At 35.7% G+C, this 22,462-nt stretch overlaps 3 protein-coding genes across 3 annotated transcripts; 2 read left to right on the top strand and 1 right to left on the bottom strand.

The window, feature by feature from the left end:
- Positions 1–561: 561 nt before the first annotated feature.
- On the bottom strand, positions 562–22,243 carry LOC128551966 (trafficking protein particle complex subunit 11-like). The gene is made up of 10 exons (XM_053532939.1): positions 21,562–22,243; positions 13,262–13,305; positions 12,671–12,822; positions 10,420–10,545; positions 8,484–8,591; positions 7,662–7,710; positions 6,705–6,810; positions 3,704–3,938; positions 3,003–3,170; positions 562–2,109 (listed from the first exon to the last, which is right to left on the bottom strand). Exons 3-10 carry the CDS (start codon positions 12,746–12,748, stop codon positions 2,077–2,079), a joined length of 903 nt encoding a protein of 300 aa, XP_053388914.1. The 5' UTR covers positions 12,749–12,822; positions 13,262–13,305; positions 21,562–22,243; the 3' UTR covers positions 562–2,076.
- LOC128551967 (uncharacterized) lies at positions 15,442–16,526 on the top strand. The gene is made up of 2 exons (XM_053532941.1): positions 15,442–16,277; positions 16,522–16,526. The coding sequence occupies exons 1-2, from the start codon at positions 15,719–15,721 to the stop codon at positions 16,524–16,526; spliced, it is 564 nt and encodes a 187-aa protein (XP_053388916.1). The 5' UTR covers positions 15,442–15,718.
- LOC128546094 (uncharacterized) lies at positions 16,347–17,479 on the top strand. The gene is made up of 2 exons (XM_053532940.1): positions 16,347–16,954; positions 17,306–17,479. Exons 1-2 carry the CDS (start codon positions 16,532–16,534, stop codon positions 17,477–17,479), a joined length of 597 nt encoding a protein of 198 aa, XP_053388915.1. The 5' UTR covers positions 16,347–16,531.
- Positions 22,244–22,462: the final 219 nt, after the last annotated feature.

The following is a 22,462-nucleotide window of genomic DNA, read 5'->3' as shown; positions in this document are numbered from 1 at the left end:
GTGAGGTATGACTTTTAGTAAGCTTAAAAGGTTAAAATTAGGTACATCTGGAAGACGGTTTCTGAAATATGTTGTATGAACTACCTTTTGCCAAATACTTGCAAATCAAGTCCACTGGATATTTAACCTTATCCTCATATGTATGTGACTTAATTTAGCCATGTATTCTTCATATGTACCTTAAAAATCACCCAAAGTATGGTGTTATGTGCCCAAATTCAGCGAATAAAGAAGAACTTAAAAACATAGTTTTAACCTGTTCTGTTGTTAAGTCTTGTCTCGCTGTCTTTCAAGACATCACCAGCTTCATCTTTAATGCTACTTTAGGTAGGCGATCCATAATCATTATGACGTATGGCAATTTTCGTATGATTTCATATCCTCGTTTAGCAATTTGGCATTCTTCTGATGTAAATGTAGCTTGATATGTGTGAAATGTAAAAGCTGGAATATGCATAAATTGCGAGTTGTCCTTATGAGTCCATTACCATAAAACATCAATAGAGTTCGCTTCAGTTTCTTGTGTGTTTTTCCATAATTCAACAAAGTAAAAGCAAAAAATGTTTGACACAATATACTTTATTATTTTCAAAATCACGATTGTATTGCACATAACCAGCTACATAGAATATTTTATGCATCAAATTAACATAGCCACTAACAAGTATTACTGTTCTATCATGTGTAAACTGACGCAAATCAAAACTGATCTATGTCTCTGAAAAAAGAATTCATGTATTACACATAACAATATTAATGGTCAAACATGTTAATGAAGAATATCTTACATGGCTTGACCAAAAATACTGCCAATCTTTCTCACTGAATTTTTCTACAATTCTTCCCATTCTGTATCAATTGCTACGACTTTAATGAATTAGTACGATATATGTATTAGCATTAAAGACAAAATGGTATATACTGCCAATGTTCTCACCAATTGTTTCTCATTCTACTCATTTAAAAGAAAGCATTTGTGGCTTTAAAACAAAATGATATTATAAATATGAATCTGTGTCATACAGTCTAATTCCTGGAAGCAATGTATTTATATTTCATATTTTCAGACAACAGAAACAAAAAAAATCAGTTCACAGTGGTCATTATATTTCAAATGGATACACATGATTTTCTTTCTAACTTAAACATAACAATTTTTCATAAACATATATAATATTGAATCCGACAAAACATAAATAAGAAGTAAAAGGCTGAATTTGACAATAAAAAGCATGTGTTTTAACTAAACTCACAAATAAAAGTTCCATCTAAACAGACCAGATATACCATGAAGATCAGCAATTTAAGGTAGTTCTGCGCATTAGTGACATAGAAAGTCATGTCATTACTGGATAACAAAGAATAAAATCTTGGTCTTAAGTCAACTTTTTGCAAGGTGACTAAAATTAATATTTTTGTAATTTACATTTTCCCATAATTTTCAAATGGAATATGCAGAATTTAAAGTACATGTATTACAGCTGCTTGACATGGTTTCACAGGAAGAAAACTGAGTCAGGGGAATCACAGTTAAAAAAAACTTGTAGTAAATCAAGTCCTATAAATTCAATGCCTTAATTTCTCTTTCACATTCAGCCCCAACTTTTTACTGGCTCCTTTCAAGTCTTATAGAAACTGAGAAACCGTAGTAATCCCTGGGTGTCTTTGGTAACTATGCGGGCAAAAAATGGACACTTGCCTTCATTAGAAGTTCTTCAAGTATAAACCTGGTATAAGATTTGAAAATAAGCAGAAATCTATGATGTTTACATGTGATGTAAAAAACTTGTCTTGCTTTGTAATAAATTGTTTAAATACTGCAAATCCACATTTTTTGTACAAATAGTCATCAGATATTAGGATACAAGATAACACTAGAAATTGTCTGAACATTTCATACTCCTGGGGTGAATATCTCCATTAAAATTTCAATTCTGTCACAGGCCCGTGTATTGAAACAAAATAGTTCAACCCACAAGAAGCAATAGTTGTATTCCAATCAGTCTGAAATCACTGGAATCCATACCAATCTTTGCAATCAACTCAATGACTTGGACCTTCAAAATGTGCACTGGTTTACCTCTCACCAGGTGGCACTTTACCAAGAGGCTGCAAATACAAATGTAAAGTATAAATCTTCTCAGTCAGTTATATGTACATTAGAATGTTCTAAAAACAAAGCTATTTTGTGTCATATAGTTTCCCTAGATGAATTCAGTGTACTTGCATCTTATAACCTTTCATAATGCTGAAGGCCTACTTGAAGGACATTGTCCTGCTTGGATTTTAAGCTACATGTACTTGTTCAGAACTGATTATATAAATCTGAATATTTTCATTCTAACTTTGAAATAAACTGTATGTCTCATCAATGAGAACTAACAAAAGAAGTGAAATCTGCAACAAGAGCTGTCTAATAAAACAATTTCACATAATACTTGTTTACATATAAAAGCTTGACCAATTTTCTATATTGATAAAGGGACATAATTCTGTATACTGTAAGTTAGTTATTGAACCTGGCTCAGACTGGTCATTTTGTGATGCTTAAAGACTTATGAAGAGTTTGAAAGCATTCAGTATAATAATAGTTCTTGAGAAACCTGCTTACTCGCAACATGTTAACCAAAATTTCTACTAAAAAGGAGGCATAATTTTGCGAAAATGTCAGCCAGAGTTACGAAACCTGCCATATCACCTAATACCCAAAGATATGTGTGGAGTTTGAAAACAACTGGTCTGGTAGTTTCTGAGAAACGTACTTACCTGCAAAACTTTCACAAACTTTTACGTTAAAAAGGGGCATGATTTTGACAAAATTACAAAGTTACGAAAACCCACTCTGTAATCTTGATACCAAAACCATGTGATTAGTTTGAAAGCATTCTGTCGAACAGTTTCTGAGAAACCTACTTATATGCAAAACTTCATATCAATCACTGACTATTCCTATCAAACAAGAAGGTACTCTCATGAGCTTTAGAGAATTGTATCAATGGTACCTTGATAAAGATGTGAGTGGGTAGCATTTTCTGTACAATAGGGTCCATTGTTCCAGGATACCTCAACATGTTCAGATGCATCTTGGGAAGGGCCACATGACCAGCAACCAATGGAAACAGGTTATACGTCATTTCATATGGCTTGCCTGGTAGAAGCCTGAAGTGAACCTGAAATAAAGCAGTAAAACTAATAGAAAGTATGATATTAATTGAAATAAATGAAAATATCCATCATCTAATCTAAAAAGTTCAATTCTGTATGAGAATTTTACTGCATATTCCTCTACACTGACAACCTAACAATTACTTTTTTCTTGCTTTGACTTATGGTAACTGAATTAGTACTGAATGATAATCTTTTGTAATGAAACATTTTTATGGATTTTGCGGTTGCATTGAAACCCTGATGAAAAAATAAAATGACTATTCCATCTTTAACATATATAATTTAAGAATTCATGTTTCCAGAAATTCTTTCCTTCCAAAACTGGATTTCCAGAATAGTGTTAGAGCCACGCAATTTTAATTGGTCTATCAAATCACAGTTGCACTTAAGTGTCTTCATTTACAGAACAGTTCATAAAAACACGAAAACAATCGATAGCATTCACCTCTTGTGGCCATCTTGTACCACTGTTTTTGAAGTAACACACAAGTGGTAGAAAATTTGAAAATATTTTTTAAATGTCTTTGTTACTTACCTGTTTATTCCCAGAAAACATGAAAGAATCACTGGCTTCCATGTTGACCTCCACCTCCTGGGGGTATCCTGTACGATTGTGTACAATGTAACACACAGGTAGTAGACACTTCATGCTGCCATAGGCTGGAAGTTTGAGCTCTATGGAAAGTGGAATGTGCTCTATACTGACAGTAGGTAAGGAGAAAAGAGTTGTCACTGAAGGATGGTCTAAGGTTATACTTTCATCCTTGTGCCTGAAAGTACATGTAAAATATATTATCAAACTTAGGCAGGTAGTTAAGAGAGGAATATGCATTTTCATGACCAAGTTGTAGGCAGAGAGTTGTCAATTAACAACAAGAGGGCCATGATCACCCTAGAACCATCAACTGACATTCACAGCTGAACTGAATAATTCTGGAACAAAGAAATCTTTTGTGAAATTCAGAGGATAATATTTTTTAAAGTTTTTTCGTACTGTCATATAAGGAAAACTAACATTGCCTCCTGGCAGCCATGTTTTTTTAATGAAACTGAATGATTTGAAGGAATTTAGTGGAGGGTACCCCATCCCCTGGTGGCCATGTTTTTTAACCAAATGGAATGACTTGAAGGAATTAAGTAGAAGATGATCCAAGAAATATTGCTGTGAAACTATTTTAAAATTGCGCCATCAGTTTCAAAGGCAAAAATTTAGCCATAATTTTTTTGGGAAAACTAGTTTAGCCACTTGGAGGCCATGTTTTTTTAACAAACAAGAGCTGTCACTATTGGTGACAAATGCCCCCGAAGCGTGCCCAAGAATGCTACAGTTTTCTGCGCAAAAAAAACAAGAGCTGTCTCCATAGGATGACACATGCCCCCGATGGCACTTTGAATGAATAGTTACGGCCGATGTTAGAGTTTAGGACCTTTGACCTACGGACCTGGGTCTTGCGCGTGACACGTCGTCTTACTGTGGTACACATTCATGCCCAATAATTTTAAAATCCATGCATGAATGACAAAGATATGGACCGGACACGCCCATCAATGCACTATCATGAAATATGACCTTTAACGTCTAAGTGTGACCTTGACCTTTGAGCTACGGACCTGGGTCTTGCGCGTGACACGTCGTCTTACTGTGGTACACATTCATGCCAAGTTATTTGAAAATCCATCCATGGATGACAAAGATATGGACCGGACACGAATGCACTATCATGAAAAATGACCTTTAACGTCTAAGTGTGACCTTGACCTTTGAGCTACGGACCTGGGTCTTGCGCGTGACACGTCGTCTTACTGTGGTACACATTCATGCCAAGTTATTTGAAAATCCATCCATGGATGACAAAGATATGGACCGGACACGAATGCATTATATGAAAAATGACCTTTAACATCTAAGTGTGACCTTGACCTTTGAGCTACGGACCTGGGTCTTGCGTGCGACACGTCGTCTTACTGTGGTACACATTCATGCCAAGTTATTTGAAAATCCATCCATTGATAACAACAATATGGACCGGACACGAAAATTGCTGACAGACTGACAGACCGACAGATGGACAGACGGTTCAAAAACTATATGCCTCCCTTTGGGGGCATAAAAAAAATCACACATTTTGTGACCTTGACCTAAGAGACCCGGGTCATAAGTGTGACACAACTTCTCAATATGGTTAACATTTGGGTCAGATTATTTTCAAATCCCTTGATAAATGGCAGAGTTATGGACCGGACAAGAAACACCTTTGACTTCTAAGGGTGACCTTGACCTTGAGGCTAGGAGTCTGGGTCTTAAGCTTGACAAGTCACCTCATTATAGGGAACATTTATGCCAAGTAATTTTAAAATCCCTTCATCAATGGCTGAGTTATGGACCGGACAAGAAACAGACCATGTTAAACTTTAACCTCAAAGTGTGACCTTGACCTAAGAGCTAGGTGTCTGGATGTTGTGCATGACACGTCAACTCATTATGGGGAACATTTATGCCAAGTAATTTCAAAATACCCTGATCAATGGCAGAGTTATGGACCGCACTTGAAACAGACCTTGTTAACGTTTGACCTTGACCTTGGACCTAGGGGTCTGGGTCTTGCGCATGACACATCAACCTCATTATGGTAAACATTTATGCCAAGTTATTTTAAAATCCCTTCATGGATGGCAGAGTAATGGACCGTACAAGAAACAGACCATGTTAATGTTTGACCTCTAAGTGTGACCTTGACCTTGGAGCAAGGGGTCTGGGTCATGCGCATGACACAATGTTGTGAAATTATGTTGAAATTGAACCATCAGTTTCAGAGATTTTGAAAGTTATAAATATAAGCCAATTGAGAAATTTGCCTCACCTCATGTTCTTTTTTTTTTAAACAAAATAGAATGTTTTGCAGGAATATGCAAGGTCACCCAAGGAACATTGCTGTGTTATCATTTTTAAATCAGACCAGCAGTATCAGCGAAGATTTTTGAAACTAGTCCCACCCCCTTGTGATCATGTTTTTTTAACAAAACAATGATTTGAAGGAATTTGGTGGTCACCCAAGGAACATTCCTGTGAAATTATTTCTAAATAAGACTAGCAGTTTCTGACAAGAAAATTTTCAAAATTCTTCCTTTGGTTGCCATAAATCTGCATGGCTGACCTAAATTTGAAAGAATATATGAAAGGGGACCACCCAAGGAACATTCCTGTGAAATTTTGATGTTGGTTAAGGAGTTTCTCTACCGAAATTGAGGATGGTAGAATGACAGACAGACAGACATTCAATGATCCTAAAAGCTCACCGTAAGAATGAACTAGATTTAAAACACAGGAAAGACTAGTATGAAAGTACAAAGAGCCTATGCACATGTACATCTATAATTATGTAATTTATTTTTCTCAAGATCATTTTAAAGTGTGCTGTAACAAATACCGATAACTTTCTACCAGTAACTAATTAAAACTATCTAATATAATCATAAAATGTTTTGTTTGATGCTATTTTTCCTGGATATGTACATTTTATCAATAAATACGTCACCTCTTCCAGTGTAGCACATAGCTTCCAAGTGACACAGATGTTTGTACTGTGTTCATCGAGGTCAGACAGAAGCATTCAGCTGCACACTCACTCTTCTTCAAACATACTGAAAATATCAACATACATGTACCTTTAAAATCAACTAAATATATGTCTAGAATTCAAGGACTAACATTTCAAAGTTTAATCTAAATTTCAGGCCTGAGGCTCTATTGAACTGCTTTTTATGCTCAGTGCCATTTTTCAACAGTGTTTCAGTTTTGTAATGGTAGTCAGTAAATCTATTAATGTATCTGAACTCTGTACTAGTATTAACATTTATTCAGCAAGTGCCAACTTCTCTACATAAATCTGAGGAGGAAGACAGGTGACTTCAGATAAATCATCACAGAGTTCATACATTTCACCCTGGTATCAAACCTGTGACCTCTACACTTGTAGTCTTGTACTCACCTTACAAAGCTAACCAGAGTAGGAGGGTATTAAGCAAAGTTTGAAGACCAGTCTAGAAACTCCAGCCTCTGACTGGTTGATTCCGAGTACAAATTTTGAAATTGACCAATGGCAAGGTGGCATTCTGAAACTGGTCTCCTTACTCAATTTTATAACCTTTGACAAGGAGACTTGCTGTCTGGCTACAAAGGGGTCATATTGTGTAAATTCAAGAACACATGCAGTGCCATCTTGTCTTAACAACCTTAACTACTGCATTTACAAACTGAACTGAAATTCGGCAATACAAACACGGCTGTCTATATTGATGAGGACTCTGAGATTACAGAATATAGGACAATTAAGCAAAACATAAAATCAGACTTAACTATTGACTACTGTCACAAAGTTGTGGTTATGTAGTTTTTAAAAAAATTTGATGCCAATTTCACATATCAGTACAAAGGTGTAAGAAATTATTGACTTCTACTTAATAAATACAAGACTTAATTGGTAAATACTAACCTCCATGTAACTGTGACTGTGTCTCATCTGCTTTCTCTATACATGCAGTCTGTAATACAGTTAAAATTTTGTACTATACTGTAAAATCATTAATTTTCATGGCTTGTGTAGAGTCGATCCAAAAAAATTAATCCTTATGAATAAGTAGTGGGGGGAGGGTGTAAGATTCCAATTCATTTTATGTTTAAAAGTTGGAATATCAGACGTCATAGCCCGATGAAATAGCCATTTAGTGCCAAACCTTGAAATTTCATAGACACAAAATTTGTAAGTTTTTACAGTACCTCAGGCTATACAAAGATCCTATGTAACATCATTACTTTCAAATAGTTTTGATAAATAACATTCATTTTTATTTCTTATGGACACAAGCATACAATTGGTGATCTTGTTATGGTAGAATCATAGCTATCAGTAAAGAATATAAACCTGTTTCCTACCTTTCAAAATAGCATACAATCTGCAGTATGAATATAATTTTTTTTTTTTTTTTGGTCAAGTTTAATGTCACACTGACTTCCAGCTTTTGTAAATGAAGACCCCATGTGCATTATTTCAGTGACAACAAATCTTCCAATAACCAGATTGATGGCTTTTCCTCCCATGAAAGCAATCTGCAACTCGAGCAAGGTTTTAAACTCACAGCCATGAAGGGCAAGTGATCCGAAGTCAGCAACATTTGCGGCCATCTAGAGCACTCTTGACACATTACTGTAGTCAAACTGTCACAAATAAGCCTTGCAAAAAGACTCAAATTCACAACCTGAGCTAAAATGTCAACTGTTATTTCTGGTGAATTATAATTTAAGGAAAACATATTACTAGTTGTAGATCACTGTCTTGAATATCAACTGCCCATGGTGAGGTACATTTCAGTTCAGGCATCAACAGGAATGGCTCTTCTGCCTGAATTGCCTCAATAGTTTCAAACTGTGAAAATCAAGAGAGTTCAACTGATAAGTAAAACCTAAGAAATAAGGTAGATAATTCCTAAATTGTTAAAAAAAAATATGATTCTTCAGCTATACACTGTGTCTAATTATCATTTTTATCGTATAAAGTTGTATTAAACTAGAGCTGCTTTTGAGAAATGCACATGTCTCCCACAACTGCCTAATCATCTAAATAGAGAGTCAGTCTTTATATACTGTTTACTCACTACAAATATACCTTTGAAGAGCAAAAAGGCTGATTTTGGGTCATTCAAGGGCCATAATTCTGAAGTGCCTTGGCTGATTAGGCTAGTTATCATACTGTGAAATCATTTAAATTTGCTGGAATGAAATTTCGCGCAAATGTGAAAAAGGACTGTTTCGCGCCGGCTTAAATTCGCGCATTTTCAATTTTAGAAATGAAAAATAAAGTTAAAAATAATAATAGCGCGGTCTTTATTTCGCGCATCGGTCCTAGCGCGAAATACACGAACATTCGTCCTACGCGAATAAAAATGATTTCACAGTACTTGGCCAAGGACTTATGGTCAAACACATGTTGTTCAAGTTTGGTGAAGATCCGATGAGAAATGTTTGACTTGGAGTGTGGACAAGAGTAAAAGGGCTGATTTTCGGTAATTCAAGGGCAATAATTCCAAAGTGCCTGGGCCAATTTGGTTGATGATTGAACCTGGCCCAGGACTTATGGTCAAACACATTTTGTTCAAGTTTGGTGAAGATTGGATAAGCAATGTTTGACTTAGAGCGCGGACAAGAGTAAAAAGACTGATTTTCGGTTATTTAAGGGCCATAATTCCAAAGTGCCTAGGCAAATTTGGCTAGTTATCGAACTTGGCTGAGGACTTCTGGTCAAACACATTTTGTTTAAGTTTGGTGTAGATCATATGAGAAATGTTTGACTTAAAGAGTGTGGACAAGATTTGTAACACACACACACACAGACACAGACACACACAGAGGAGTAAATCAATATGTCTCCTTCACCACTGTGTGGTGGGAGACATAATTCTCTTCAAAGTTGTGAAAGTTATTGTCTGAAAACTTATGGCTAGACAGGATAGTGATTCTAATATAGCCCCTAAAACTCATATTGTATGGGGAACATTGAAATTAACATATAGACATTTTGTTTGTTTGTTTGTTTTGGGTTTAATGCCGTTTTTCAACAGTATTTCAGTCGTGAAACAGTGGACAGTTAACCTAATTAGTGTTCCTGGATTCTGTACCAGTACAAACCTGTTCTCCACAAGGAACTGCCAACTTCCCCACAAGAAATATCAGAGGTGGAGGACGAATGATTTCAGACACAATGTCTTTTATCGAATGGTCACGGAGAACATACGCCGGGGGATCGAACTCGCGATTCCGTGATCTGTAGACCAACTCTCTCCCTACTGAGCTAAGTGAGCGGGCTCAACATATAGACAGATTCCCACTTTTTAAGACCATGCCAGACTAGAACACCTAGAAATTTGTACTGACGTGTCTAAATTCTTTATCATTCTAACAGTAATCAAACAAGTATTAGCCATTTTCCCCTATTTTTACGGTTTTTTTTGTATTTTAGTGAATTGTCTGGTTTATTTTGATTATTACCTTTTACCTAACATTGCGTTATTTATTTACATCTTTAATTCAGTTACTGGGAAACACCAAAGTGCAGCAACATTTTGACAATTTATAGGCAGTAAATAAACTGTTATTGGTAACATTCAATCTTCATTTTTAGCAGTGTATACTAGTAATCATACAAATTTGCATATAATAATATTGATAAAAAATTTTCAAACCAGAACAGTAGCTACCTTCATATTCATGAGTTTTACAGACACTTCAAATGCACTGACAGTGGACAAGTTTATCATTTCTGTCTTCACACAGGCACACGGTATCACATGGTCATTCACAGATACGTCTATATTGTACTCTACCTGTAAAACAAAGAAAGTTTTTTTTGAGAATAATATAAAAAAGTAAAATAACAGACAAGTCAAATCCACAATGCTCAAGTTAACCAGCGTTTTGAGCGAACTTAACATACAAAATATAATTCTAACAACACCAGCTAATAACCTACAGACCTCAAAGTTTAACTTGACCTGCACTTCATGATGTTACACCTGTGTACCAAAATTTATGATCCTAGGCCCAAGCATTCTCAAGTTATCATCCGGAAACCGTTTAACTGTTCAGGGTCACTGTGACCTTGACCTTTGACCTAATGACCCCAATGTATTTTCTGATGTTACATCTGTATACCAAAAATTATTTAAATGGGTCAAGCCTTTCATGAGTTATCATCAGGAAACCATGCAAAACCAACGGACAGACCGACCGACCGCTAAGCTCACTCCTATATACCCCCAAACTCCATTTTGTGGGGGTATAAATACTTCTCTGATTCTCGTTTATCGTTATTTGAAGTAAGTTGTGTTAGAATTGAAATAATAAGTATCTAAATAAGGCTTATCTTAGAATAACCCTCGTTTGTCATTCCATCATACCAGTATCTGCTTTATGCTTCTTAACAGTCTTGGGTATATATTATAGTCAAACAAATTCCAAAATCCAGAGTACACTCAAATTAATTTGTGTCTTGGATATACATGTATTATATCAAAATTAATTCTAACTTTTTGGTATATCATATTCAACTTAATTCTACAGTCAAATGTATACTATAACCAACTAGAGCTATCACTAAAGGTGATGAATGTACCCCCCGCATGCACTGACACAGTACATTGCAATTTGACGTACACAAGATTGCATAATTATGTGGACTGTATGTATATAGACTGTATGTATACAGTATAGTAACAAAAAAACAAAGTCCCATAACTATGCAGAATATTTATCTAAAAGAATGTAACATGCACCATGCACAACTAGGGTTGGTACTGATCACTTGTGTGAAGTTTCATTAAATTGTGTGCAAGGGTTTGGTAGATTAGGCACGCACAAGATTGCATATGCAGACTGTATGTACATAGTATGTTAACAAGATACAAAGTCCCATAACTCTGCAATTTTTGTCGCTGAAAGAACCTAACATGCCCGATGCACAACTACTGTTGTTACTGATCACTTGTGTGAAGTTTCATTAAATTGTGTCAAGGGGATGAGGAGAGATGGTGCGCACAAGATTGTGTCTATGTATATAGTATAGTAACAAAAAAACAAAGTCCCACAACTCAGCAAATTTTTTTTCTAAAAGAACCTAACATGCCCCATGCACAACTACTGTTGGTACTGATCACTTGTGTAAAGTTTCATTAAATTGTGTCAAGGGGATGAGGAGAGATGGTGCGCACAAGATTGTGTCTATGTATATAGTATAGTAACAAAAAAACAAAGTCCCATAACTCTGCAAATTTTTTTTCTAAAAGAACCTAACATGCCCCATGCACAACTACTGTTGGTACTGATCACTTGTGTGAAGTTTCATTAAATTCTGTCAAGGGGATAAGGAGAGATGGTGCGTCTACGGACAGACGGACAGACAGACAGACAACCTGAAACCACTATACATTGTACCTCCCCTTACAACTTTGTTGTCAGGGGGTACAAATATACAAGAATACAAGCAAGGCAACAGATTTCATCTTCACATCTATTTTTGCAAGCACTTATTTAACCTTTAACCTAGTGGTGGCATGTGATTCTGCCTTTGCGTCCATTGCAGACTAAGATCAGCTTGCACATCCGTGTCATTCAGTCAGTTAATTTTCAGTGAACACCCTTTCGAATAATAAATGATACTGCCCAAACTGAATGACAGAACAGTCCATTTTAGAAATTTAGCAGGGTAAAGATTAAACATATGTACTGGTATTATCAGCATGATGTATGTATAAAGTATAGACATTTGCTCATCTCTACATTAATACTTCCCTTATGATGTAATGCTAGAGTCCATGCCCTTGTCATTTTCAATGCAAGACAATCAAAAATTTTCAATTGTTGACATTTAATCCAAATGAGCTAAAGCATCAAAAATACTGGAAATTTAAAATTCTGGGACTGTTTGCAAATTTTACAGTGATGAAAGCATACCTGGAATGTTATATGTTTAGAACCAGTCTGCAGACATTTTACAAATATAGACTTGCTTTGTACATCATCTTTCTGCATGGTTCCCAGATCAATGTAGGAAAGCTGGGAAACAACTCGCCCATCAAACTCTGCATGGCCCAAACTCAAATGTGCTGAAATTGAACAAACAAAAGTGGATTTTTACCATCAGTTCCACACTGAGGAATACTAAAATATCATACGGATAACAAAGTTATGGCCCAAACAAGAGGGTTACTTATCATTGACAGGTAGCTGGAATTATAACTAAATAGCACCTGCCAAAAGGCATTGCCATGATCACAGAGGCTCCAATGCCCTGACTCAAATAATCAATAACACACAATCTAATTCAGTCTATTTCAGCTGCCTGGTAAAGAAAGCTTAGTTTATTTGAATCTCTCACACCAAACTATTTTCCAAGTTATTTAATCTGCTTATTAATTACTAAATTCCTTTAGAGCAACAATGGACAACAAACAAATTTCAGTATTTCCATGAGAGTTGTTCTACAAGGAACACAGTTTATGAAGTAACATTATATTTTTACTCTCTAAATATCTGAATACATACTAGATTTGTCTGACTCCTCCCTCTCTGGTATATTAACTGACAATCTGAAAAGTAAAAATTGTAATGTCATTAAAATGCAAAGAAGCTGTGTTTTGTTTAGCTTATACCTGCAACTATTTTGAGATGTACCTAACTTAAGAGGTTGAGATAAAGATGAGGTATGCTTTGTGACTATAATGGAACACATAGTGCAATAATGACCCAAGGCCATTTTATTATCAAACACTACTATAAGACACTGACATTAGAATGTGCTTACATTCATTAAGGGACCGAAGTGTGCCAAAAACATATTATTTGACACACTGTTCAGATACAATACCTGATGTTTGTTTGTTTTGGGTTTAACGCTGTCTTTCAAAAGTAATTCAGTTATGCAACGGCGGGCAGTTAACCTAACCAGAGCCCCTGGATTCTGTACCAGTACAAACCTGTTCTCTGCAAGTAACTGCCAATTTCCTACTCGAGTCAGAGGTGGAGGAGGAATGATACCAGATACAAAGTCATTTATCAAAGTGTCATAGAGAACATACGCCCTGGGATCAAACTCACGACCCTGTGGGTCGTAGATCTGCACTCTCCATATTGAGCTAAGCGGGCGGGCTAACATTACCAGTTGAGGACATCAACTGATTTGTTTAATTTTAAAATGAATTTGTAACTATTTATAGGGAGGTATATAACAATATATTTAAAATCATTTATCTGCATTAAGTTTTTATATTAACGCACAAGACCATTTCATTGGAAAGCTACTATCTGAGTTTTAAAACTGTCATGATTTTAAACATTTAAGCACAAATATAAAGCACATACCCCTACCTTTTAAAATGCAATACCATAACATGGTTCTATTCATCTTTACTACAACTGTGAAAACATCATTTCAAACTATCTAAATAAAACATTTTAAGATATTGCAAAACTAAAATGTGTCTGTAGGACACAGGGTGTGCCCCCCACTGGTACATTTGTCACAAACGAGGGGCAATACTTCAAATGTTTGCAGTCTTAATGGGGTATAGCCTCAAAAACATTTTATGAAAAGGATTCATTATTCTAGGCCCTATTCTTTTTGAGCTATGAGCATCACAAACAAAAGTCCACATTTTTGGCTATTTCAAGGGCCATAATTCTGTAATAAGAGCTAAGATTCTCAAAAAGAATGCCAAGTGTGCAATGTCTCATCACAATAAAGACTCCAGCAAGGTTTCCTGAATTTACATCTAATACTTTTTGAGCTGGACACATAATTAGGTGAAAATGTACATTTTTTTACTACACTCGAAACCCGTTATAACGCTTCTCGATATACCGCGGTCCTCGGTATAACGCTGTATGGCCTTGGCACCCAAAGGGCTTGGTTCACTAATATATGAAAATGGCACCGAATTTAGCCATATTATACAATACTTATTCTACATCGATACATATGCTGTCCGTAACAAGTAAGCATCGTGCTTCAGTTATAAGTAAATAACTTTGAAAAATAATGTGTTGTTGTGTTTATATATTACTCCAAACATGACCCACTTTTCAAAAAAATGGGAATTTTCTATGAAATTTGAGCCTTTATTTATGATTTTCGCCTTGGCGGCATCCTTTACCAGTCTTAATATTTTAACCACTACTTTGTACATTAAAAACCAACAAAGACTGCAAAAATCATCGCTGGTGAGCAATGCCGCCATATTCAAAAATCGAAAAAACGTCCGTTTCCGAGACCTATTTCCTTTCCGCTCTTTATCTCTTTGTGGTCAACAAATGGCGTCTGTAGCAACTGTCAACGATGTAAACAACGTAGAATTATCGTCATTTTTTCATTGACAAGGTAGTCTTTTCTATCATTATTTAAAAGAATAAAGTCAGAGAAGGTAACCTTTAGTTACGATTTATTTTTTCAATGATAATATATGTTTACTTGGCATAGAATCATATACTACTGCACCGTTGATGTTGCGGTTCACAAAATGCAAGGCAAATCTCAAGCACGATTTTTGTAGTCTAAGAAAGTACGTGAACCGTTGAAGTAATAATCAAAAGTGCTTAAGTGGCATGAAAAGGTACAAAGAAAAAGAAATTAAAATATAGTAGAGAATCGTCTGCAAAGTCCTGATCGTAAAGCGTTCAAGTAGTGTTATTTCACCACTTATTATGTGTAGGTGCAGTGGCCGAGTGGTTAGAGCGTTTGCCTTGTAAGCTAAACTTCGTGAGTTCGAATCCTTTCTTTACCATTTTTTTTTTTTTGTTATGCACAATTGTGCATCTTTTTTTAAAAATAGTATCTCATTATAAATCTAAATGTTTACAAATGACGGAGTTTATACATGTACAAAAAAGGTTGTTTACGATTGTTTTCTTTTTCAAACATAATTTTGGTAGATCTTTGATGTGTTATCTAGATGGAATACATGTAACATACCGTAATTTATAAGCTCGGAAATATATTTTTTACAGATGCCAGGGATTAGACTTCCCTTCAATTGTGTAGTCTGTAACATACGAACAACTCCAAAAAACAGACGTAAAATCAATGTACAGCTTAAACAGCAAATATTAAAACGCTTTCCAGTTACAGTCAAAGAAACTGATGTTATCTGCAATAAATGCCGATTAAAGCACTTCTGCAAATCGCCACCTGTTTCTTCCTTAAGATATGAAGAAGTAATCAGTGATCTTAATAGTGATGATGACTTTAATCCTCCAATTTCTAAAAGATGTGCTATTGCAAGCCCACCGTCTGTAAGGCTGAGCATTCCAGCTACACCAAAGTCACATTCAAGGTGCTTTATCTGTAAAAGGCCGGGACCAAAATTAATAGTCGTTCCAGCTGAGGCTAGATTTTCAGCTTTTGCTGAACATAACATTATAATTAAGAGTGGGACACGATGTTGCCCAGTACATACGGATGCAAGTAAATTAAAAGATGATGCACTAAAATCAGCAAACAAGGCAGAATCAGCTTATGTAAATCGCGCTACCGTTCTTGAACTGTTGACAAAACTGAGAGAAGCATGTAAGAGATGTACTAAACGTTTTGATTTTTCGTCACTTACTGATGACGAATATATAGATCTGACGGCATTCGATGATATTTGTTCTTGTGTCGAAGGTCACATACGAAATACACCGACCAGAGATGTTCGAACAACTCTTGGAATATTTTTCTTCAAGCTGCGATCTGGTCTATCCAACAAACTGCTTTCGGTGATATTTGGCATTACAAAGTCAAGCATACGGGGAGCCATCACTTCCGTCAGACTGACGTTAATGGCAAAGTTTGTACCCCACAATCTTGGTCTGCAGCATATTTCCAGACAGGACTTGATAGAGAGGCATACACGTCAGCTGGCGACAACACTATTCACAAATGGATCTGGCGATTCTTCACGTCTAATTTTAGTACTTGATGGTACATATATTTACATTCAAAAGAGTCAGAACCACCACTTCCAACGAAGATCGTACAGCATTCATAAAGGCAGACCACTAGTTAAGCCGATGGTTATCGTTACAACAACAGGATACTACCTTACAGTCGTTGGTCCTTATCTTTCGGATGGGAAGAATAGTGATGCTAAAATCCTCAACCATATACTAAATGGGAATATGGAGGACATAAAATCATACATACGCCCGGATGACATATTTGTTGTCGACAGAGGCTTCAGAGATTCCCTTCAACTCTTAGAGGTATAAATATTTTAAAACATTACTTTATAAATGCACAGTCACGTACATACTATTTTGAAGTGCTATTGGATCCAGTAATAAAATGTATTTTATTTATCACCGCACACAAATAGCTCTACTGGTTTTAATTCTGACATGTATACGCAAATAAAAATCAAATATGTAAATAATTATGAGTTGCTTAATTAGACATCACAAAATATTAATTGTATCGGCAATGCATAAAGGTTTGGGTCAGAATTCTGTAATAATTATGTTATTCGGCGGTAACGGTAAAAAGTTCAAAGATAATCATTATAATATTTACAAATGAAAATTACCAACTATTTATTTGTGTTTTTTTATCTTCAGGACTTAGGAATACAGACAGAGATGCCTTCATTTTTACGGAAAGGTCAATCACAGTTTGATACGGAGGTAGCCAACACTAGCAGACTAGTCACAAAGGTATTTTCGTTATACCAGTATGTCTATCAGTTTCACTTAATTGTGTCGTCTGCTAGCAGAAACACATATCTGGCCTAGGTTTTCATCTGCCTCATATTACAACCAGCCACCACTTAAAAGGTCGTCTGCCATTCTTTGTTTTGTTAAAATGTTTATGTCATAAAATATGTTCACATTAATAGGAAGGGGATAAAATTATTTGTTTATAATCATAGTGTTGCTATTGCTGCACATAATAGAATTAGTATTTGGCGGGAATCACATGATCAAAATAACTTCTAAACAATTGTAATAATGAGCCGTGCCATGAGAAAACCAACATAGTTGGTTTGCGACCAGCATGGATCAAGACCAGCCTGCACATCCGCGCAGTCTGGTCAGGATCCATGCTGTTCGCTAACAGTTTCTCTAATCACAATAGGCTTTGAAAGCGAACAGCATGGATCCTGACCAGACTGCGCGGATACGCAGCCTGGTCTTGATCCATGCTGATCGCAAACCCACTATGTTGGTTTTCTCATGGCACGGCTCGTATTATCTTTTAAATTAACCTCTCAGTTGAACTTTAATTCTACATAATACATAGCCTATGATATGGCCGAGAAAATGTGTTGCATGAAATGTGCAACCATTACAAACTTCTAATAATTATGGACACTTTCAAGTTCCATGATGTGCTTCAAACAATCAGACTTAATCATAGCTTTAGTCTAATTGTAATACATCTACACGTGCATATTATAGGCTAATATTTTTCCTCTTTTTGTATTCTAGAGATTTTTTTCATCATGTTATTTTCCACAGTGAAATTAATATTTGCATTTTATTTTTTTCCAGATCAGGTGGGTAGTTGAGTCAGCAAATGCTCGAATTAAAAGATGGAAGTATTTTGATCGAGTGTTGCCTAACAGTCAGGTACCATTTATTGGCGATTTCATTAAAATCATTTGTGCTGTTTGTAACAAATATCTACCGTCACTTTCATCCTCTACTGAGGATGATGAGCTCCAAGCACAGCATATGTTGCAGTTGGCAGCAAACGTAAATGCGTTGCAGTCCGAGATTGAAGACGGTAACCTAGAAAAACGCCGTGTTGTTTGGGTACCAGTGCACGCAACAGAGCTAGAGGAATTTCCACGGTTGAGCGAAGATGAGCTTCGAAACCTTACATGTGGAGTCTATCAGCTGAAACTGAGCCCTGGTTATATTCAGGAACATTTGCAAGGTGACGCAGACATTCATGTTCACAAGGAATACAGTGGACTTATTCGTGTACGACTGCAAAGTCGCCACATCTCTGCAAAGCAGTACACGCTCTGGATTAAGTTTAATCCGTCTGAAGTGATTGGATGGTATTGTAAATGTCGGTCCGGGGCAAGAGTTGTAGGCATGTGTGCACACTGTGCTGCTGTAATATGGTATCTGAGTTATGCTAAACAGCGTTATGTGAATGGGATTGGTGTCCGAGATTGGTGCGAGTACCTTGATGACGCCAGTGTTATTCCGCCTACCATAGACAGCTCAGATTCGGAGAGTGATTAACTTGTACATATTAACTGCTTAGCGGAGTATACAATACACCTTTGTTAATCATATGCTCTGTAATTGTAAGATATATGGTGGTAATGTACATTTTTGCATACCAGACGGGGACTTCCGGTATTTTTAACGGTGCTGGAAAAATCCATCTTAAACCCGGGACTCCCGGGGTGTAAATGACGTATTACGAAATACATATATGTAGAAGATTTATGTAGTAAGTTATAATTTATTTAAAAACCGGAATAAAAATTCAATACCTTAACAGTTCCTACTGGTTCCTGATAGTATATTTTTTCGATTCAAATCACGTTATTTTATCAAATATTCATAACGTTAGGCTGCATCTGATAAAACAAAGCCGGAACTAAACGTTGTTATTTGTTTTTAAACGTCACGACGTCTTTCCTGTTTATGGGCGTTGGTTTCCCGCGCTTTGTTTAAATACACTGCTATAAGAAATAGTTCTAAAAAGAAAGCCGTTCGATTCAATTTATTTTTATTATTATTTCTTGAAATTGATATGCAGGAAAAAGATACTTTCACTGTTTATAGGTGCAGATGGAAATATCCGTCTCTGGGGTAACTGTTTAGGTGGTAACTCGGCAGGGAGCCTCGTTACCGCATAAACAGTTACCCTCGAGGCCGGATATTCCCATCTGCACCTACAACCAGTGAAAGAATCTTATATTTTTGTCATTATGACAGTAAGATTATATAGATCTACGAATATTTTCTGCTGTATTCAAGCTGCATGTAATCATTTCAGTCGGCAGTATCAATTTCATACATTCCCTTTTCGTGAACAATTAAATTAACTGTCTGAAATCACAAAATATGTATTATTGTAGAAACAATTAAGTGTTTGTATTATTATGCATTATTGCAATTAGTATCATTTAACTCTTTTAATACGACTAAGACATTTAATAAGGCAGTTTTCTAAAACTAGTATTGTGTTTTAAATGAGGTTATGTAGTATTATGTTTGAATTAACTGCGTAACCATGGTAACATATTTCTGTTGTTCTATATTTTTTTTTGAAAAAATAAATATTGTTTGAAGATCACTTTTCAGTGATGCATTTTTTTTAAAATTTTTACATGTAATGGTAAATGCTGAAAGTGTTCTACAATAATTTACCAGAAGCGTCATTGTTGTCTCATTGAAGCATATACTGTAACTCCATTGTAACCATAGCAACAGAAATATATTATATTATTTATGAATAATGATCTCCACAAACAAAGTACCTATGTTACTTTTTAAAAGAATGATATAAATTAGTCTTATTCCATAAAAAAGCAGACATAGCAAATATTCTCATTTTTATCTCTGTTTCCATGGCAACCGTATTTTTTTGGCCTCAAATTATATGTGTTGCTTAGAGTTATATCTTGACACATGTGAATGTTAATTATACGCTCTGATATAATTATTATAAGCGATTTTTCTGTTTCCATAAAAAAGATCAATTGGTTGCCATGGCAACAGCAGAATTTCAAATGAGTTGAAATACGAGATTTTGCATTATGAGTTGTTGATCATTCATTATAATAATATTTCAACAACATTTGATGTTGTGCCATTTTCACCTATAAGTGAACCAAGCCCTTTTAGAGGGTAAAAAAATCAAAAAAAAAAAAAAAAAAAAAAAAATCCGCGGATGTTACTTCATTTGATCATAACCAGAGTTAAAACTACAAGTACATGTGTACTTTAACACCTTTCCATGACAATGTCACAAAATTCAATAATCATCTGCTAGCTTACTTGTTTGCGTATCGCCTTTGTTTAAGTTTCAATACATGTAGACATGTGACAATTATGCAATCAGTACCGTGTCAAAATTAGATTGTTTGCATAACAAGCGTGTAACATTGGTCAGTCAACTATCAAACCGTTTAAGTTTGCACCAATTAAGCAGATGACATGATCACTTGAGTGAATAAAAAATCGAATTTTGTAATAAACTCCAGCCGTTTTTCGTAATCATCACACTCAATTCATCGGAAATAACGAAGATTCGACGCACTGAAAGCCTTACTGAGAATGTGCTCCCTTTTTAATATCGTATATCAACGACGCTGATTTAAAAAATTTCTATCTTATTTATCGATTTCCTTCATGTAAATCTATTCAAAATTATTTTTTTTAAGACTGTCCGCGTTTTTTCTATTTTAGTTACATAAACCCCCAGTGCAATTGCAGTGCATATGTAATTCTCATGACCGCGCACTCCTCACACAGCGTTATATATGCTTACTTCCGGGATACACAAATCCAATTTTCTTTTATAATCACGACAAAATGAGAAGATGACACAGCGTTATAATTATTTTAATGTATTTTTTAGTAGCATTTTAGGTAAATAAATGTCCCGTTTATACGATTCTTATTTCTTATTAACATAAAACAGCGTCCAAAATACGTTACCGGTGGGTGGGGTATTGCATATACCGCTGATACGATCAACCCGCGTTATAAATTTAACCCCGCTAGATCCGCGGGTCTCGAACCTTGGACCCCGACGACAGCATTATAACGGGGTCCCAGTGTATTTCAGGGGACAAATTTGTTTTAATCTGTACTGTTTACAAAACAATATGAAATCAACTTACACAGCATTACTAATGGGCACCTCCTCCCTGTTTGTAACTGTGACTTCTATCAAGTAGAATTCATTCTGAAGACTAGGTGCTTCATGGTTGAGAGCTATGTCCAGTTTGGCTGGTCTTGATACAATTCTAATGGTAACAAAAATACACACTCATCCCTCATATACATAGACAAATTTTTGAAAGTTTGTAAGGTTCTTTTCAAATTTTCATCCGAAAAAACGACCTTAAGTATTCCAGATAAAAAGTGACTTCTGCCATTTCATTTCATTTAATGAAAACAAACAATGTCCTCAATAAGACTTAGTTCTCATCATACCCTGACGAAACTAATTAGAAGACAATGATCTGGCTTCCATGATCTACCGGTAAATACAGCTGAAATCATTCATTTATTTGAGTTTTACGGTTATATGGCGCCAAACAGGACTACAAATTTTGGTTCCACATCTCATTTACATCGAAATAAAAACATGAGGTATTGAATCAAAATTTGCATACCTGCTGGAATCACAGAGTTACTGCAAAACCAAGTGTTAAGACCCTATAAGTCGTCTCTTACGATCATGCAAGGGTAAGGCAGTGGTTCCTATTCTTTTCATACACAGATCGTCCCAGAACCACATGAGGCACAGCTGAAATCAGCAATCCTGGATAGATTTGATATAACTTAAATGTACTGGATCAGTAATGATTAACTGTACCATGTTTTCATGACAGTAACATTAACCCTTACCCTGCAAAATTTCATAATGAACTTGTCCATCTTAAATTTACGTCCTTAATTTTTAAAAATGCATCCCAAAGAATACGACTTGGCGAACGTGCGATCATGATCAACTGCACAGATGTGGGGGAAAATTGTCACACGGGCGCAAAAGGCAGAATCTTTGTGTCCGTATGA

Source organism: Mercenaria mercenaria, unplaced genomic scaffold (assembly GCF_021730395.1).
Source record: "Mercenaria mercenaria strain notata unplaced genomic scaffold, MADL_Memer_1 contig_1876, whole genome shotgun sequence".
Classification (NCBI taxonomy): Eukaryota; Metazoa; Mollusca; class Bivalvia; order Venerida; family Veneridae; genus Mercenaria; species Mercenaria mercenaria.
This window is presented reverse-complemented; position numbering and strand designations above follow the sequence as displayed.

Excerpts from the sequence above, each read along its gene's own strand:
- LOC128551966 (XM_053532939.1), bottom strand. The coding sequence starts at position 12,748 with ATGCAGAAAGATGATGTACAAAGCAAGTCTATATTTGTAAAATGTCTG. Across the intron at positions 10,546-12,670 it reads CTAAACATATAACATTCCAG|GTAGAGTACAATATAGACGT; the intron begins GTATGCTTTCAT and ends TTTGTTTTACAG. Across the intron at positions 3,939-6,704 it reads TATGTGCTACACTGGAAGAG|GCACAAGGATGAAAGTATAA; the intron begins GTGACGTATTTA and ends ATGTACTTTCAG.
- LOC128551967 (XM_053532941.1), top strand. The coding sequence starts at position 15,719 with ATGCCAGGGATTAGACTTCCCTTCAATTGTGTAGTCTGTAACATACGA.
- LOC128546094 (XM_053532940.1), top strand. The coding sequence starts at position 16,532 with ATGGCAAAGTTTGTACCCCACAATCTTGGTCTGCAGCATATTTCCAGA. Across the intron at positions 16,955-17,305 it reads ATTCCCTTCAACTCTTAGAG|GACTTAGGAATACAGACAGA; the intron begins GTATAAATATTT and ends TTTTATCTTCAG.